General features: G+C 36.0%; 1 protein-coding gene across 1 annotated transcript in view; it reads left to right on the plus strand.

Annotated features, from left to right (window-relative positions):
• The window catches only part of LOC131079725 (purple acid phosphatase 2), a 74,187-nt gene that overhangs the window by 2,645 nt on the left and 55,864 nt on the right, over positions 1-15,678 (plus strand). The window contains exon 3 of the mRNA XM_058017757.2: positions 6,125-6,236. Within this exon, the coding sequence (XP_057873740.1) occupies positions 6,125-6,236 (112 nt within the window). The remainder of the gene's footprint in view (positions 1-6,124; positions 6,237-15,678) is intronic.

Genomic DNA, 15,678 nt, shown 5'->3' on the forward strand with positions numbered 1-15,678 from the left:
TACTTCTTGAATTCTAAGAAAATAACATCCACCCTCTTCAAAATTGAGCCTTGTGTACAATAATCATGGGAGGCTAAGTAATGATGAATGAGAACCCCATACGAGGAGAATTCATAGAGTGCATTAAGGAGGAGTATTTATCTATAGGCACACCCTCTTCAAAATTGAGCCTTGTGTACAATAATCATGGGAGGCTAAGTAATGATGAATGAGAACCCCATACGAGGATAATTCATAGAGTGCATTAAGGAGGAGTATTTATCTATAGGCACACACTGAAGACACGTCCATGCAATGATAGTTGCTTTGATAGACAAAATACAAGTTACTCTAGGACTACACGTGATCAACTTTCATGCATTGTAAACAAAGATTAGAATCTAAGATACAAATAAATATTGGTTCTTGACAAACCAAGTGGACTTCATCAATATATTGACATAGAGATAGATTTTCTAAACCTCAAGACCTTAGGGACTATTTTTTGAGTTGTATTAAGATTGAAGAAAAAATCAAGCAAAGGGAAGGAAGGAATCTTCTATAAATGTCAAGCCATAGGTGGAAGGTAGTAGTGAGTTCATAGGAAAGAAACATAGTTTAAGGGATTTCTATTGCACACACTATAATTAAAGAAAGATACTAAATTACACAAAGAAATACTAGAATGTTGGGTGAATTTCATAAAAGTATCTAACATGCTATTGAGGATTGTTGAGATACCAAAGCTCTAATGGGAGGAACACAAGAAGTGGAGGCTACTTTTGATTCCCTACCAATAGATACTTTCAAGGAAAAAGATTTTGATTAGATAATCGAAGAAAATTTGTATATAGTAGTTGATGCTACCAAAGTAATGGCTTGTAAGGACAAGGAATGCCCATATTACTTGTAACTATGGGTGGATTAGAAGGTCTTTCAATTTATTATTAATAATAAAAGTTAAAAAATTTAATATTTACTAAAACCATTAGGAGATTGAGCCTGTAGATAACACCTCACCCATAACCATAATCCATTAGACAGTGAGCCAAGGATGAGGGATTGACTGATAATTAGACATTGTTAGTTGTCATTTTTAATCAAAACTTTAGAGATGAAACTAACCTATGATGTAGTACAGGTGTTTGATGTCCATTGAAGGAAATCATATATACATGTAAAATTATTATGACATAAATGAATGTTACAAACCTTGCAATATCATTATCAAGTTGTAGAAATGGAAGTATTGAATGTATTAAAAGTAAGCCCTCTAAAGCCCATTTTCTTGATCAATGCTAAAAAATAGATAGATGTGTGATTGATCGAATTAGAATGTTTGTAAGTTACTAATGATTTGATCGAAGGAGGTTTAGTGTTAGTTGCAACAAGCACTCATGCCAAAACAATCAGTACAAATACCTAATAACGAAGATGTATTATATATTGTCAAGGTATCAAGATGTATTCAATTCACATATAGGTGTTCCCTTGCACTATAAAATAAAGCACTTGATGAACCACATTCTAGGAACAAATTTACCAAATAGGGAACTATACATGAGATAACCCTTATAAAATGATGGAGTCAAGTAACAAATTTAGGAATTGATTCAAAATGGGCACATTTGATCAAGCTCCTCATATTGTAGGAGCCTGATTGTTATTGTTCTCACAAAGAGGAAGGATGGAATGTGGCATTTTTGTGGTGATTGCCAATATTTGAACAAGATCACTATAAATAAAACATATCTAATTTCTCACATTGATGACATCTTTAACTAATTCATGAGGGCCAAGATTTTTACCAAAATTGATTTGAAGTTTAGGTGCGACCAAATTCCAATCAGAGAGTTTTTTAATGGCGAATCTTCGCCAATTGGCGAATTCCGCATATTTTTTTTGAGGAAATGGTGAATAGTTTGGGGCAACATAGTGGTCAAATTGCCTGAAATTTTAGGGTTAACGGTACATTGTATTTTGGCTTCGCCATTGACCACACACCGTTCGACGTGCATGCCCGTAATATTCATCTAGAATCACTCAGACGTGGGTATTAGATCACCTCCGTTATTCGCCAGAAATAGTAAAACGACCATGTACCCATGACCTAATTCGCCAACAATAAATTAAATGTTCATTGCACGCGTCAGCCAAATTCGCCAATATCAATTAAAACATTATAAGCATTTGAGGACCCATTTCGCCCCGCTTAAATCAAGATGCATTTTGAAACGCCCGCGCAATTCGCCAAAAATACAATCATGGATTGATATAAATACACTCTTTCTTACAATTTGTTTGTGTCTGATTAGTAAATTTGGGAGCTCTCGATTCGCATTCCGCAATTTGAGTTGGAACGTCGAAGTTCATTGTAGGACAGAGGGCCAGAGTTACAATCCTGCAATCTTGAATACCTGACTAAGAATGAAGATGAACCTCTTAGTACTAGTCAATTTTCAGATCTTGAGTCCATTTGGGATATATAAGCCTCAGACTGAGTCACTGAAGTGAATTAGCAGTCAGTTTATAGGTATTTATACTACAGTTCTTGAGTCATATTACAATTTGCAATACTATAGTTGTCATTGATGATTTTTTATATTGTATTCCTTTAATTTGTCAATCAAAATGGATACTTATTTCATATTTTTAATTGCGAATTTGAATTATTAGTAAACAATTAGAATTTATTTTTTGAATTATTAGTAAACAATTGAATTATTAGTAAATTGGTTCCACATTATGTTGAACATGAAATGCAACAATTTGTGTCACAAGATCCATAAAATTATTCATATTGCATAACTGTTAGAACCTTTCTACTGTTCTACATTAAATGCTTAACATGATGTTCATGGCGATTAGGATTTTGTGTTTCTTTTTTGTCTTAGTTGGCTAGTAAACTGAAGTTGTCGTGCATTGAAAATCTGAGTTGTCCTCTCTTTATTTGTCCATGTCAACGTCAAGTGTGGTCAAACGGTTGGTCAGACAACGAGACATGTTTAATGTTTCATCTCTAACTCGCAGATAAATTTCATGTTTAACAATTTAAGTGGCAAGTTAGCGAGTGTTGGCTTGGGTTTATCGCGAGGTCTCTAGTTTTTTTGGGTGTTAGCATTTTATGTTAGCGAGCTGGAGATTGTTAATGAAATTACTTTGGTCGCGAGGTCTCGAATTGGTTTGATGTCATGCATTATAGCCGCGAGAGTTAGCGAGTAAGTCATTAATGGTTTGTGTGCCACTACTTGCGCCTGTATATGAAGGTAATACTAATTAACATAAAACATCGATTTTTGTTGGTACTCGCTAGGTCACTGCGGTCAAGAGATAAATAGTTTTGAGATTTTATGGTTATCACTAGCTTGTAGGTCCTTTATCATCAAGTTAGTTTAAGTCGCGAGCTTGCGAGTATTGGGAGATTTTAGTTGTCGCTACCTCGCAAGATGTTTTGCACTTGACCATTTTATGTTACGAGGTTGCAACTGGGTGTGATTTTATGTTATCGCAAGGTCGCAAGGTGTTCGCAGTTAAGTCATTTTAATTTGCGATCATGCGATGTGGTTGGTATCTCAACTTAGTTGGTTTCATCGCTTGCTTGCAGGTTTTGAAGTTGTTTAGCATTTTATGTTGCGATCTGGCAACAAGTAAGTTTTTGTCTGATTTTGTGGTCATCACATGCTCGCGGGTTTGTAAGTCTTAAGTCAAAAAGTGTTGCGAGCATGCGATGGCGGTTAAGTGTCTTGTTGTTGCGGGATCGCAAGGGTTTAAGTCAAGTTAAGTATTGAGTTGCGAGCTTGCGATGAAATAAGTTGTTTTGTTAGATTTGTAGTGGTTGCCAGCTCACAGGTAAAGAAAGAATATTACAAATGCTGTTGCGAGTGAAGGGCTTGATGAAGATCAATGACTGTTGCTCACTCGCACTATTCTTTGAGGATTCATAAAAGGGGTTGCGAGCTTGCGATTAAGAGGATTTGGTAGCATTGTCGGTAACTCGCCGGTTACTTTCCAAATTGTTATAATCGGTTGCAAGTGTGTGATTAAAGATGGGTATTGACACTTGGACTTGTTTGCCGAGTTTTGTTACTAGTAAAAGTCTTGCCACATGTTTTAATGACTTAATATCTTGAAATCACCAATATTTTTTTTTTATGGTTTGAAAATAGCTTGACATCGCCAATATTTTATTTTTATGGTTTGAAAATAGGTTGAAATCACCAATATTTTTTTTAATGGTTTGAAAATAGCTTGAAATTGCCAATGCAAATATTTTTCTGGTTTTAAAAACATTACAATTCGCCCATGCAAATATTTTTTTGGTTTTAAAAATATTACAATTCGCCAGGATTTTTCACAAACTTTGAGCGATCACGGCTAATTCGCCAATGTAGATTATTATTTTTTCTTCATAAACCGCAAAAATTCGCTAGTAAAATTAAAATTTTCCTCGGGAATTATACAACTTTCGCCAGGTTTTTACACCTTGTCCAAGGGGGGGGGGGGTTCTTAAAGTTCCAATTGGGTCATCATATGCATGGAAGATTGCCTTCAAATTGAAAGAGAGCTTGTTTATGGTTACCAATCATGTACTTTGGCTTGTCAAACACACTTGTCACCTTCATGTGAATGATGAATGATATACTCAAGTCATTCACCAATTCCTCCATTTATGTCTATTTAATAACTATTTTTTCCTTCTTATGCTTTCTCTTAAACTTAGCCATCTTCATTGTCCTTTAGATTATGATAAACACTAAAAAAGCATATGCCTATTCACCTTTGAAGTTGACATGAATCATTTAAGTGATAGTCACTTTGGAAATGATTTTTTGCTTCACTTTCTCGATTTTATAACAATGATAACTCCTCACTTTGTTCTTTGTTATGGTTTTGTCAAGATACGACACCATTCTTAACACACTAGTTTTACTATTACTAAAGTGTAACAACCTAATTTTGATGCATTTTTTCCTTGATGAAGTTTTACCTATTCATGCCACTTTTGAAGTAGGCTTTGCTACTCAAGGATGTGCCACATCCTTACTACTTAGTCTCTTCTTTATTACACTTATTTTCCTTTGCCATTTGTCACTTTCTATAGGAATGAAATCAAATGTCTATGTTCTTGTTTTATTCCTCTATCCTTACCATTTTTTGCCTTATGTTGGTAGTGACACTTGAAGAAGACATCAAAATAGCTCTATTTGCCAACCTTGATGATCTTGGACTCCACTTAGTGATCTTCATCTCCTAATTCAACCACTAGAGCCATCATCAATTATAAAGTATTTTCAACTTTCCCTTGGGATGGCTCAATCTCAAAAAATTTACAAGGTATGTAGTTAAAAAATGAGCCAAGATGAAACCACCTTGCAACTTGACATGAGAGAAATACAATGTGACAAAAAAATTTGACTAAAGACAAAGTTTTGTAGGAGTAGCAAAAATGTATCAACAAATTTGGATCAATGTTAGAGTTGCTATATTTTAAGGATTGAAATTAAGCCGTGAATAAATGATAACAATTCAAATTATATAACTACTACTAATGAAAAATATGCTACATAATTCTATGACTACCTATTTCCTTCCCCCCTTTTTAATTAAACTTATTTAATAAACATAATAATTTCAAAATTAAAATGAAAAAAACTTTAAAAATCATGAGACCACTAAGTCTAAAACTTGAATAGTAAATTAAAATTAAAATTAAATAAATACCCACTTGGGACCTTTGCTCTTAGCATTTGCAAGAATGTGATATGATAATTCTGCCAATCTTATATATTTTAAAAAGAGAAGGCACAAAACAAAAATATGCATTTCAAATATTAAAAAAAGGGGACGCACAAAACAAAAAAAAATGCATGTCAATAGTTAAAAAAGGGAACCCACAAAACGAAAAACAATGCATGTCAACTAATTATACATGTTTTTGATTATCTTGATATGAAAGCAATGGATACAGTTAACTGCAAGAGTTTTGAGAAGTGGGGCTACATTGTTTCTGTCAAATTGCTGTTTTTGTCCTCGGTTTTGTTCTCTAATATTTCACACTAGCGGTTTCGGCGCTTTTTTATTTTTAGATGTTAAAAGACCAGTTCTTACTTGTAGTCTTGCTACTCTTTTTTGAATACGATTGCAGTATGACACCAAATATTTTTACAAGACTGGATTGGGAAACACAACGCGCGAGTTTTCATTCTCAACCCCACCAAGAATTGGTCTGGACACACCGTATACATTTGGTCTCATTGGTAAGTTTATAAAAATGTCTGTTACCAATTGGTGTTGTGAATTATTTGAATTTTGTATCATTGATTACATTTTATTGTAGTTATTTTTGTACCATGATAGTTTTACAACTTAGTGCGAGCACAATGAATCTACAAGAAGTGCTTACTGCATAAGTACAAAGATTCATTGATAAGAATTATGGCCAACAAAGCCTAAACCAAGTTCTGGCACATTGTACTACCCAACAGAAAAAAATTTAAGTACAACAATTTCTTTTATGTACATGGAGCTCGGTTTTGATTTGGAAATATGTTTGTTCTTTCAGCCATACACGAGAGTAGGGAAGAACCTGTGCAAATTCATATTCGTAAAACCCTAATGAAAAGCTATCCCGTGTGAGGAGGAAACTTGTCAGAAAAGAACCACTGTTATAGCGGGGAGGAGAGAGATGACTGAGACTTGTCACTGGAATGAATATGACTGGCTATTTATGACCTCTATGTGGCTGATACAACACCTTGGGCGCATGTGTAAGGTAGGGTGAGCTCCATGATTCACAAAAAATGGTTTCCTTTGCTCCTTGGAAACAGTGAAATGATGAACACACAAATTAGAATTGACATGCAATCGAATCCGGAAACAGCTGATTCAGATCTTATGGATTGTGGAAACCTTATGTCTACTATTGAAATAATGTAGGTTTTATGATTTTGTTTTGATCTAAGATGACTAGAACATGAGATCGTTGTCTATTCCAGGGCAATAGAATCATGGTAAAAGAAGGGAAATTGCAAAGGAAAAATGACAAACTATGGGTGATCTGTTCATTACAACATCAACAAATACCATTAATAATTTCATCTACTTAGTTATCGATTATTGGTTTACCCAAACTCATATGCAAACATACAATGAGCTATTACAACACATGTAATAGATTTAAAATTCTATCAAGTTTCTCTAAATATAGTTACATTCATAGCAGCGAATGTGGTGAAGAAAACAATCCAAATGATATAGTATCTGAGTTAATGCATACAATGCTAGAGACATGAAATAGGAAAATGATATTACAATATTCCTTAATAATTAGAAACAACCTCCAATGTTCCTTCATAGTTAGAAACAACCTCTACCCTCCTACAATTGACTCTACAACTGCTTTTTATTTGGTCCTACCCTTTTGAATATTCCTCTGCTAAGTTCTGCTCTCTTTGCTCTGTTGAATGATAAAAAATGATAACACCTTTCCAAGAAATACTCACGGAAGGAGCAAACCCTAAGCACTCCTCTATAGCTGTTTGAAATCAACACCTAAGTTTTATTCTCGCCCAAATTGTGTACTCTAATTGGAGAAGGACGATTGCATTTACTCTAGGTAGCTAGGCGAGTCTATGATTTCACCAATTAGTGAACTAGCCAAAAAAGGTTTCCATTGGCGAATCAACAAGTTTGTGAATTGGAAAACTTGTGGAAAAGTAGCTTTATCGGCAAATCAGCAAAATTAACAACTGACAAACTAGCAGGTTTGAAAATCGAAAAAACTTGCCAAAAATGAACCTTGTCAGTGAATTAGCAAGTTTGTGAATAGGGGAACTTGCCGAAAACGAACTTGAACTTAACCAAAAATTGATTTTGGAATGGGGAAGAACATGTGGCAACTTTCAAGATGGCAAAAGGGCATAGCACAAGACAAAAATGTAATTGGTGAAACACTTAGGAAAATTTTGGAAGATTTGAGTGAGACTTTAGAGGAGTGGCAAGGCAAAAAGATCTCAATGTGTTGGTGGTTGAAATATCCCAAATAGGATATGCACTATAATTCTGAAAATAATATCCTGAATTCTGATTTATATTTCTGTAACATCCAAATACATAGGCCAAACATACCCATATACAACTCAGAAATCTGCCATTACACATCAGACCTATCAATAAGTTTTTACATACCAAAATGACATAGAATGACACTCAAAACCCTTCCAGTAATATTTCAACCTGCAAATATATAACTCTGAAACTCCACAAATCTTTCCAAATTGAATATTTCAACTGTGAATTCTGATATGAATTCACCAATGGGCTGATCTGGGTTTCCATCCAAACTGTGAATCCTGAGATGAATTCACCAAGTGGGCTGATCTAGGTTTCTTTCCAAATAGCCAAATCCTCTAGGGTTTTCGTCCTAGGGTTTACTGAACTTGCAAGCTAAGCTCTCAAGCTCTCAAGGAAAAGTTTCTTTCAAAATAAAAAGTTAAGAATGAATCCTCATTGCACTTTTTCCTCCTTTTATAATACTTTTCCTTTTTGAAAGTAATACTTTATTTTAGTTCTCTTTTAATTTACTTTTCCCCTCAAAAGTGACTGTACTCTATAATTTGTCATTGACATTATTATAAAGTCAGTTTATAAATAAAGTATGTCCAGCCGCTAATTAATTAAATTTAAATAATCCCATTGGACTCAGGACTATTTAACATTTAATTAATTAATTATCACTTGAAGGAAAGGGGACATTACGGTGGTTTGGCTGTTTGGTTAATCATCGAAATTGTGAACCAGCAAGGAAACTTGCAAGGCAACAATACAACAAAAGACCTTCTCCGTGCACTAACTATTGTCAAAACTGAAAAACTAGCATAAGGCCAAAAGATTGAAACCCAACTGAATTAAAGATTCTGATGAGGGGTGAGGGAAATGAATTGGGGATTGAGAATCTAGAGAAAGTGGTAATGCATGCTGAAAATGGTAGCGGGGTAAGAGTTTTAGCAATAGTTTGATTAGCACCAGACCTAATCATTTTGCAAGGTTTTAAGCAAGATTTTAGGGTTGGGAAGATGAATGGGTGCAGATGATAAGAGGATAAACGTAAATGGTAGGCTAAAACCGCAACACTTGACAAACATTAGACTTAGCCAAATTTAGATCTCTTCAACATGGACAAATGACCAAGGACAAGGGAAAGGGGACTAGCCAGGAGTAAACAACATGACGGACTTTATGAACTATCTTAGAACAGTTATTGATGAAGGATCCTGAAATGGGCACACAAAAGGGAAGAGACCCAAGAAAAAAAGGGGATGATAGGATTGAGTCCCAATAATGGCTTTTATTGGGGATGCGTTCCTTCTACAGGTACACCTAGGATCTAGAATCCTCAGGCAGACCACAGCTTCAATAAGATAACAGCCAAAAAACCATCTCAACCAAGCTGGGATCAAGGCTATTTGATGACACAATCAATGGAAAACTTATCTTTGAACTCACCAATCAAAATTTCTTGAGCTGCATCACCTATGAGAAGTAATGCTTCAGATGCTATCCATGCAGAAGAAGCTCCGTCAACTCTCCCTCAAGATCCATGAGACAGTATGCATGAAACTCATCTCTCAGCTACTTCATAAGGTCCAAGCCATAAGGTATCAAACTTTCCATGCTTTCCTTTATCCTCGAACTTAGCATTCCACAAAAGAACCAAATCACCAATTTGAAACTCTGTTGGTGACGCCTTCTTATCATGAAAATGTTTCATGATCTACTTATGTTGGATACTTTTGTAATGAGCTGCTCTCTATTGTTCATCTAACTCAGCCAATGCCATGACTGAATGGGACATTGCATCACATTGTTCCTCATTCACATCCTGCAACAACTGATACAAAAGTTGATACATGGTTAGTCTCCAACTGATAGGTATCTTGGCATTTGCTACAAACCAACTCAAATGGGCTAAGTCCAATGGTTTCCTTGACAGTAACTCTATCAGCTTATAAAGCATATTTGAGCTTGTCATCCCATCTCTTCTTGTTCTGATCCAAGACCCTTTTGATGATCTTCATCTAGCTGTTATTAGTGGATTCAGCCTGTCCATTACTCTATGGGTGGTAAGGGGAAGGTGCACCAGGTTAATACCAAACTTGGAACACATAACTTGTATTCCCTCTGACCCGAAGCACATAGCATTATCAACAATAATTTTGTTTGGAACTCCAAAATTGGTTATAATGTTGCTGATTAGGAAGCCAATCACCACCTTAGGAGTTGCATTGTGGGTTGGGACAGCCTCAACCTACATAGAAAAACAATCTATAGCCACAAGGATCCACTTATATCCATTGGTGTATTTTTCTTGTATCTCTCCATTGAAATCTATTCCCCACTACTGAAAAGGGGCCTCAATTGATGAAGGCAACAAAGGAAGAGCACTAGCAAACTTCAACTTGCCTAAAAATCGTTGACAAGCATCACATCTTTGATCATTTGTGCAATATCCTCGTACAAAGTTTGCCTCCAAAAACCTACTCTTAAGATCTTATGTGCAATGGTTTTGGCTTTGAAATGTCCACCACATACACCATGGTGACATTCTTTGCTTTCTTCATCAACTTGTTTGCTGTCTAAGTACTTAAGCAGAACTTCTTCATGATTTCTCCACATCAACTCACCTTGGATCAACACACACCTCTGTGTTTATATTTGGGTCCTTTTTTGTGTATCATCCATGGAGGGTGGACAATTCATGTTTATTAGGTAGAAAATAACATCCTTGTACTATGGATCATCACACAAAACACATTTAACAACAGTATCATCACTTACCTCATTCACTTCTGCTGCCTCCATGTTGGAATTAGTCATCAACTTGGCAAAACCTTTGTCTCTTACAGGCATAGTGGTTTGTATGTCCATGTCATACTCTTGGATCTTGTTTATCCAACAACACCTTTTACTTGATGCTTCATGTTGCATGAAGATATCCTTCATAGTTGGGTGTGGTATATATGCAATAATTTTTGCACCCACAAGGTATGGTATAAAAGTCTTCACACCCTGACTAAAGCCTAAGCATGCTTTTCCATTATTGAATACTTCAGTTCAGCTACTCTTAGTGACTTACCAAAGAAGGATACTGGCTGTTCATATCCATCGTTGTTCTTTTGCAACAGTACAACAACAATAGTATAGAATGAAGTAAAATAGAATAGGTGGAGTGTATTAGAATAATCTGCGCTTACAATTACAGGTGCCTCAGATATCACTTGTTTGATGTCCTTGGGTGCTTCAACTGGTTTGGTATTCCATTCAATTGACTGCCTTTTCTAGAACATTTTTGATATTGCTTTGTCTTCTTAGTAAAGTTATGAACAAATCTCATAACAAAATTGATTTACCCAAAAAAGGATTGAATTCCTTTGACTGTTTTGGGTTGAGGGATAAAACTAATCATCTTAACTCTTTAGGGGTCAATCCTTACCTCATCCTTTGACATAATGTGTCCCAAAATAGTTTTTTCCTCTATGGCAAACTTACATTTTTTGGAATTTAAAGAGATATCGTACTCCAAGCATCTTAGAAAGATCAAACCAAGGTATTTACAATTTGTTAGTTGAAGTACATAGATCTTGACAGGATGATCTTGAAAACTGATTGGGAGACCAAAAGATTCAGGATATTTTAAAAATAAACTAATAGTTCCCTTACTAGTTAGACTTTGAAAGCTACACAAGTTGCATAAATGATACAAGCCTTGAACCCTAGGTCAATATTACCAAAAGTCTATTTTTGTTCCCCTTTTTGTAACTAAATCAAATTGGAGGATCTGAGGCCTATTTTTATTCCTTGAAGGGTGAAGGGGGGATTTACAAGGGAATAATATAATAATAATTTATTAAGCTGTCTAAAAGACACTCTAAGTTTAAACTTTGGAAAAATGACAATTTATTATTGTTTAATGGGGCCAAAAATAAAATGAAAATTATGAAGTGGAAAAGTGGTAAATTTTCAATTAAAAGAAATATTAATTACTAAAATGGTAATTAATATAAATGGAAAAAAAGATGAATTTTCAAATAAAAACTAATTTTAAGGGTTGGATTGAAAATGATTAAAAAACCAATTATTGGAAAAAAGGACTCATTCTATCATTATCAATTTTCAAAACTCTTTGTTGCAGAGCATAAGTATTTAAAAGAAATGTTAATTAGTAATTCTATCTTTAAAAGAAATATTAAAAGTGGTATAATAGAAAAGCACTCCTAAGTTTAGCTTAAGTGCAATAGAGTAATAAGTGACCTAATTAGAGAAACTAAAACCCTCATGATGAATGTAATGATGGATGCGTGGATGGGTCCTACCTACAAGGCTTGATGAGGTACCCATGTACAAACAAAGTCTCTCATAAGCAGACAAAACGAGAAAACCTCATGGAAAAAAATTCCTCTCCAAAAGAGAAAATAAAATAACTGCACTAGTGAAAGAAGGATAGGAGTACTTGATGTGACTCCCCAAGATCTGCTTCTATCACACAAGTACAATAGATGTCCCCTATAGGAAAGAGAAAATGAGGATATCAATCCCCCCATGAAGAAGTAGCTCTTGTGCCAATGATGAAAGCTTGAAGATAGAACATGATCTATTGCCTGCAAACAACATTTCTCCCCTCAGGAAGGAATAGATCCACTGGTGATTGAAGAAGCCATTTCCATAAATTGGAAGAATTAGGAATCCTTCCAAACCATGTGTGCCTCTGAATATCTCAGCTGTCCTCATGTCAGAATGAGATGATGTTAATGTAAAATCCTATGAAGATTGATGTAGAACAAGATCCAAAGATGATGAAGATGGGCTGACGACACTAATGTGGCTGTCATGAAGAAGGAGATGAACGTCCTCAAGATAATCCTCCAAATTTGCAATCTGAGACTCAACAAACAAGAATGATATGTCTGCAAGATATGAATGCCAAGTAGCTATGTCTAGTAGAAGATGAATGTTCTAATTCGTTGAATCAATGGGGCCCACAGATGTGGCGATATTAAGATGGTCAGAAACAACAGAAGATGGACATCGGATCTCAATGTGAGGAGTAGAAACTAGGAGACAAGCTTGTGATTCGTAAGATCTGTGATATACTCAAGCTCCTCTAAACTATCATCATCATAGGGTATAAAATCTGCATCTGCAAGGGGATCGAGACAATCAGTAGTAGGGTCCTTTAAGAATGGAGAGATATGAGGATCTCCATGGATCTCCCAAAGTATAGTCCAAAGTGTGTGGGGGGCAATCAATGTCTGATATAACACATAGTGTCAAGATCAACACTAGAGAAATTTTGTCCTACAACATGGTCAATGATAATACCCCAAGCTGATCTACCTCATGGTGTAGCTGGTTCAGGTTTGTGTCCATACAAACAAAGCAAAAGATCTAGCCACCTAAGATGTGTGAGGATGCCATATTGCCAAGGTTCATAATTATCCTCTTCTAGATGACAACAAAAGGATGAACAAAAAAATCCATGATAACTCCTCAAATGAGAAAATTGGAGACCAATAACCTCAATGCATGTATACAAAATTGAATGAAGTCATCTCATGCAAACAAATCTTTTGATGTGTCAAAACATCCAAGTAATTGACTGGAATGCAAATACAAAAAAACCTAAATAAGATGTAGTTGTGGAAGAATTTAGAAAAAGTGCATCAATGGATCTGAAGAGCTATGAAATACCTTTCCAACACTGCAAGAATCACAAAAATTGGAGATATTGGCAAAAAAATGTTAGTTGGAAGTAAAAAATGATCATCTAACTTTGACTAAGAATAACAGGAACCAACTGGAAAATCTGAAAATGAGACTTGTATGACTGGAAAGTTCTTAGAACTAGCTTTCTGACGATATCTTGTTTGCTCAGTTTCGACTCCCATATACCCAAGTTATGCCAGAAAGAAAAAAATAGCTTCTTTAGGGCCAAAAGGGGCTAAGAGGGGGGCTTGCTAAGAGTCCATACCGTTGATGTCAACAGGATATTCGACAAATATTCCCCTTATGCTCTCTATTATCATCCCGATGATGGATCACAAAGTGTGATCCGAAACATTGATGCAAAAATCTTTGACACAATCAAATCCAAAAACATATGAGGAATTATTGACATGGATTGTGGAAATCTGATATCATTAATTAAATATTTCCCTTTTTAGAAAGAATCAGCCTTTGGGAAAATTCACTAGTGTCGAAATATTCTGCTAGATGCCTTGGAATATGCAAGGAACTTGGGATGCCAGATATGCGCAAAATATTTGTAGACGACAAATATGCCGTCAGTAATTAAATAAATGCAACTTGTTGTTAGGTTCAATAAATGGCAAATGTAATAACCTTTACCTTTTGAGAGTCAATTGGTAGTTGCTGACGGTTGGCGACCTTAACCAACCATCGGGTGATATTCACCTATATATTGTATATCAAGGGAAGGAATAATGTATTGTGGTTATTACATGTTGGAAATAAAGCAGATCTTTCTGCCATATATTTTTAATGTTTTTCATGCTATGTAATTTATATTCCTGTTATGCATTATACTTCATTCTGTTTATTCCTAGTAACTAAAGACACACCCAGTCGGGGGTAAACATTTTGGCGCCATTGCCAATATGAATTCAAAGATCAACATGGAGGCAGGTGGTCCCTGCGTGTAATGGGTTGACCGTTTGAACAACAGACGGTAGTAATTGACAGTGACATAGAAGTTGAAGTAGAAGAGGAAACATGGGAAGACAAATTGACGCAGGATCTGGTATATTTGTGGGAGGTCTTGGTCAATCAGTACGTGCAAAGGGCAGCTCGGGAGAGAGCGGTCCCTGAAAGCTTGGTACGACCTAAGAGTCAACGACTTTGTATTTGATCTGCTCGAAAGGATTTGAAGGTTACTTGCCCTTAACTTCATTGAATTGGAAGACCAACGAGAGGAGAGAGAGAGAGCACCGTTGTTAGCAAATATTGTAGCGGTACGAAGAATACATCTGTAGGGAGGAAGAAGGAAGGGATACAAGCAGACATCGTACCCTTTACAATTGATACCCCTATGCCCCAATAAGAAAAGATGATATCCAAAAAACTCTCGAGAGGTAGAGGAGGGACCAGTACAGAGATCCCTTCAATTAAAGGAACAAAGTGAGAGAAGGTGGTGGCTGAGAGAAAGTACTGAGGGTTTGGAGAGTCCGGAGAAGAGCAGAAGTCGAAGTGTTAGTCAGAGCCGTGGTCAGGAGAGACAAAGATCATGTACATGGAGCGAGTTGGTCGAGGTTGTGAAGAAATTGCCACTCCTAGACATAGCAGAGGAGGATCTTGCTGACCAGGCCGTACATTCCACTTCCAATGACGAGTCCAGAATTGAGGCTCAAACTCAAAGCAACCCGTTCGTATAGTTGGTACATGACAACGAAGAAGAACAAAACCTTTAGGACGAGGTTGGCGAAATTTTTGAAACCAACCTGCACAAAATTGCAAGTCTGTCCCTCCAAGAGGAATCAACAATTGGAGAACTCGAGCCAGAGACTCCAGGGATGAACAAGTACAACAACTCGAAAGGTGATCGAGGGGTGGGCGACGTAGAAGGTAGATGTGGTGAGGGCTCGTGTGTGGCTGAAGGTGCGGAAGAGGCATAGGTTTGTGGTTGAG

This window comes from Cryptomeria japonica, chromosome 1, assembly GCF_030272615.1.
Source record: "Cryptomeria japonica chromosome 1, Sugi_1.0, whole genome shotgun sequence".
Lineage (NCBI taxonomy): Eukaryota > Viridiplantae > Streptophyta > Pinopsida > Cupressales > Cupressaceae > Cryptomeria > Cryptomeria japonica.